The sequence below is a fragment of the Clupea harengus genome, chromosome 19, assembly GCF_900700415.2.
Source record: "Clupea harengus chromosome 19, Ch_v2.0.2, whole genome shotgun sequence".
Taxonomy (NCBI): Eukaryota; Metazoa; Chordata; class Actinopteri; order Clupeiformes; family Clupeidae; genus Clupea; species Clupea harengus.
In genome coordinates this window covers 3,913,855-3,918,811 of record NC_045170.1, presented here as the reverse complement: position 1 = coordinate 3,918,811, position 4,957 = coordinate 3,913,855, and the positions used below count along the sequence as shown (strand labels likewise).

General features: G+C 44.2%; 1 protein-coding gene across 1 annotated transcript in view; it reads right to left on the bottom strand.

Moving 5' to 3' along the window:
• csmd2 (CUB and Sushi multiple domains 2) overlaps positions 1-3,440 on the bottom strand; it is a 396,217-nt gene extending 392,777 nt beyond the window's left edge. Inside the window, exon 1 of the mRNA XM_031586639.2 lies at positions 2,655-3,440. Coding sequence (XP_031442499.1) covers positions 2,655-2,838 — 184 coding nt within the window. The 5' untranslated portion in view covers positions 2,839-3,440. The remainder of the gene's footprint in view (positions 1-2,654) is intronic.
• Between the last annotated feature and the right edge of the window lie 1,517 nt (positions 3,441-4,957).

Genomic DNA, 4,957 nt, shown 5'->3' with positions numbered 1-4,957 from the left:
TGATCCTGAATAAACTGTGGCTGAGTGTTTAGCCGTCGCTGCCGCCAGGCAGGATCCCAAACTGCTGTCCGCGGTGCTGAAGAGAGGTTGATGAGCGGGGCGGGCGAAAACAAAAACCGCACGCAACACAAGTGCGAGTAACTGTCCGTGGTCCTGAAATGCAATTCTGCCGCCAACGGCAAAATGAAACATTTTTAAATGCGCAATCAAAGGCTTCATCTGTGTCTTCGTGGCCTAAGCGCCGTGGTAGGAAATATTCATGTCTGCATATCATTTAGTTGGCTACCTGTTGCTCGGACCATACCTGTTAGTGGGGCAATTCTGGCTAATCTCAAATAAGTGAATATTAACACAATGCCACATGCACCACATGCAGGAGTGGACATGCCGGCTTATATGAATATACAGAAGTATATCTTATATGTTTTACAGATCCAGCAATCACCAAACATTTTTACAAGAAAGCATTGGAGTCTCAGTGGGAGATTTCACGCCTTGTTCTGACAAATCATGACTCTGCTTTGCATCTGAATCCCTAAACAATCATTCTGTAACATGATGAAAAGCTTCTCCTGCCTGCCTGCCTGCCTGCCTGCCCACCGGCGCGTGTGGGTAACGGAATGTTACACCGGGTTACATCATGGAGAGACACACACACTGACACGGCGTTCCTTCTGCTCGTGCAATGTTAAAATACACCACATGAATGATTAACGGCTCCGGATGATGAACACAGGACCGCTACAGTCGCGTCCGTAACCCTGGTGATTGTGAACGCTTACTCTAATGATTTGTAATGGAAAACAGAAGCGATCTCGGGCAAGGTGGCCGAGAGAATACCACTAAACCATCCTCTCCAGTACACACAACCATATATATATATATATATATGAATGTAATGCTTAGAAAAGCTACACCAAGCTCACCCAGACCTTTCAGTAACTGATAGGAGACCTGACAAATATAAGTAATTGAAACTCTTAAGGGTGTGTATGGGCAATGATGAATCGAAATATGATCAAAACCAGTATTCTACATCCCCATGGTATTAATTCCACTATTTCTAAACGAAATAACAGTGTAAATTGTAAAACCATGAGGCCCCGTCGTAATACTGATACTCCAGATCTCCGACTAGGCGTTGAAGTCGATGCAGTAATACCGATTTAGAGACGTCTAACCAAGCCAATATGCAAGTACCGATACGCAGCTGCAAGCTTGTCCGCGGAGCTACTGTGAATCTCTGGTGCCGCTCCATGGGTAGTAGGGGAAACTGCCTGGGAATGGTCTGAGAAGAAGCTTCGTGAACGAGTTCAAAAGCCCCAGCTCCGCCGCTGTGCTGGTGATACAAAAGGCGGTTTATGCAACGCTTACCACGTCTCTCGCTCTCAGCGCTTTCCTCCACTAACTGGATCAACCATTCCCTCTCAGTTATATCATATCAGGGACAGACATTGTAACAGTGACCACATTGCTGTTAGTGGTTGGTTTCATGTTTTCATATTATAGCGGAATTTGTGGGCGCTTGGATATTGCCTTGACTTTCGACTCAACTGACAGGATAGCCCCTCAACTTGATTTTACCATATTGTACCATTTCAAAAATGTTTTGAGACGAGTGTCAATTCCCTGCCTCTGTCGCTCTTAAAACTGATCGTTTTTATTATTGAGCGAGAGAAGCCATTGCAAGCACTGTGGGGTAGTCTATTTAGACGACAGGTCTTGAATAATCTGTTGATCTTTTCAAACCGTCAGCAAACACGTAAGTCACCCACATGATTTCCCAGGGTACTGGAACCAATTTTCATCATGATGGGGAGTTGTGGAACTCAAATAAAGACACCCATGCACCACCTACCCATCCACCATCACCATCATCATCATCATCATCACCATCACCATCATCATCCTAAATTCACCCCCAGCCCATGGCGCGTGGACACACACAAGTACAAAAGGCGGGCACAGGCACACTTGACAGAACACGATCTCTCTCTCGCGCGCGCTCCCTCATTATTTCTCCCTCTCTCTAACACACACACACACACACACACACACACAGAGAGAGAGTATATATATCGCTGCATAACACTTTTTTTCAACTCGTTGCTTTAAGCCCTTCTAGTCAAATCTAATCAGAGAATTCAAGTTTCTTGCCAGACCCTGGATCAAGGTGACTAGGTAGACTACAGGCTACGGAGATCGGAGAAGCACACTGGGGAAATAAACGTGTTTGGACAGATAATTAGGAAAACAAATGCGCGGGACTGCATTTGCGAAGTGAGGGACCAACTGAGCTCAGGGGAAGTCATGTTTCACACAACAGACCCATCGTATGTGTACAGAGATGCCGGTACAGATATCCTGTATTCGCCCCTGTAGCACATCAATGCTTATGCAGCTTGTCATCTAAATGAATGGCATTGAAATCACACAGCTGATTGTTATAGGGAGAGCCATGTCAGCGTTCGGGGAAATATAGCTCACAAAACAGTGTCACCGATGTCCTTAGTGATTAAAAGAAGAACAAAATGCCATAGAAACTTGGCTACCTACAGAAGTGACGAGGATCACGGGAAGCCCCATATACTTGTGAACGTTAAGGACAGGAGCGCACTGCTCCGCAAGCAGACAGCGGAATGGCAAAAACTTACCCTTAACCGTAGCAGCCAGTAGCCCCATGTACAAGAACAGGACCCGGCTCCAATGATGCGCCTGGGATCCCACCTTCATTAGCGCAAAAATCCGTACTCCGTCCAGTTTTCTAGCTCCGCTGTGTCTACATCGGCACTCTGTCCTTACAAGTCCCGTTCCGTCAGAATTCAAAGCGGAGCACATGGCAGGATATTTTGGCAGGCACGTTATCAGATGGTATTAAATGGAAGATTCACTTCGTGTCGGAGCTGAGAAAAATCCCAATGCATCGAGACTCGGCTCCCGCAGCTGGACTGAACCATCTCATGCGGACCGCGGGGTTAGCGGATTTTAATGGAAGATTTCACACCAAAAGAGAGAAAAACAGAACCCAAGAATAAAAACGTTGCCTTATGTACCACACAGCTGTAATGCTTATAAAATCCTTCATCAACTCCCAAGCCAAAGACGAGAAGAGGGGGGCGAGATGGAGAGCGCGAACACCTTCTGCCTCCGCGCGCGGCTCCGTGTGTGTATGTTATATTTCCAATTAATGAGAGTATCGCCACTGCTGAGAAACCACCTTTCGCCCTCTCTATGAAGAAGTAAAAGCGATATGCAGTAAAAAGGGGAAAAAACGGACGGTTGCGAGGAACGCCCCCTCTCAAAAGTTTATTACCTTCTTGCCTGTCTGATTCATTCGTTTGTGAGAAAATAATCGATGTATTTCCATAGTCTCAACCCCTCTAAAGCGTAGGCTAGGTTAGAGTATTTCTTGTCTAACCGACGCTTGGAGTCTGACTACCGACTGCAGAATCCAATCTCTGCGTCTCTCTCTCTCTCTCTCTCTCTCTTCTCTCTCTCTCTCTCTCTCCCTCCCACTCTCATTGGTGATCAACCAAACAACGAAGCGTCACGCAGTGATGTCTCATTCTAAATAAGCGACCTTTCACTATTATTATAATTAATTGTATTATTATTGATAATAATAATAATAATAATAATATATAGTTAGGTTACTTTTAAACAAGCATATACTATTGATGCAGTAATCTCAAACGTCTACCCGAATCAGCATACTGTTATTTGCAGACATAAAACTTCACAAACGGATGAACACAGAAAGCAGAACCGAGTGAAAATGTTTCGTGGGCTAATTAATTAGCATTGGGTTTATTACAGATAAATGACCACCGGTCCTTAAATCTGATTGGCTGGTGTGCAAACAGTCCTGATCCACCTCTTGCCCGCTCCACGTAAAAACGGTGACTAACTGTTCGGAACCCATGCCAGTAAATTTGAATGCTATTTCCATTTTTGCATAAAACAGGTAATTAATTTCACTATGCCTTTGGTCATAAAATAATCCTGCTAATGTAATGTGCCTGTCTTCTGGCTCTTAATTAATATTCAGCATTAAGAAAATTGGCTAAATAAAAGGACAATTCAATAACTTCACACATACATTAAAATATTGGCAGGTAGGGTGTTGAACACAATCGGTTTATTTATTTAGCTTAGACGTATAAGTGTAGCCTACTTTTTATTTATTCCGAATGAATTCCTATGGCGTAATGGCATTCTCGCAGCGCAGGATGGAAGGTCTTGAAGTTCCCGGGGCGGAAATCAAAGTTCCTGCGCGCAGGCGTCTGGCAATGCAATTTGAACCGCTGACAGCAAACTTCAGTGACTGCGCGCCACAAGTTTAATATGCTGTAGACAGTACCATCTAGAGGTTATCTCTGTATCAACGTTTATCTCACACTCAAACGAGGCTGTGGGCTTATGTGGGAAAAATGCCTGCCCTACTGTCAGAGAAACATGAATAATATTGTAGCGTCGTTCAACTTTTTCTCAAAAATGGTGACAGCGGACCCGAGGTAGATCGTTGGAGGTTTATTGCCTATTAATTTAACACCTAGGAACGGGTAGTAGGAGGTGTCTTTCTGATGAAAAACAACAAAGTCCTGGCTCTTCTATGAATAAATAAACTGTACGATAAATAAATAAATAAATAAAGACACTCGCTCAATATTTAACGTCTCACCCTCAAGATACTCTTCTCAGCTCTGACAAGAATTAAACAAACGCCTAAGAACTCACTCCCGTGACCCCATCCCATATTAATGACTGACCTATCGAATTCCCTGATCATTACCTCCCCTCCACCCAATCAAAAGAACATCATAACTGACATATTCCAAAACATAAGAATCACACATGCGCACTGTCACTCAATCCCACAAACAGGGAAACAAGAGTCTAACCAGGTAGACGGGCCTCAGCGCTACAATATTTATAACCTACAGCCATGTAGAGATGT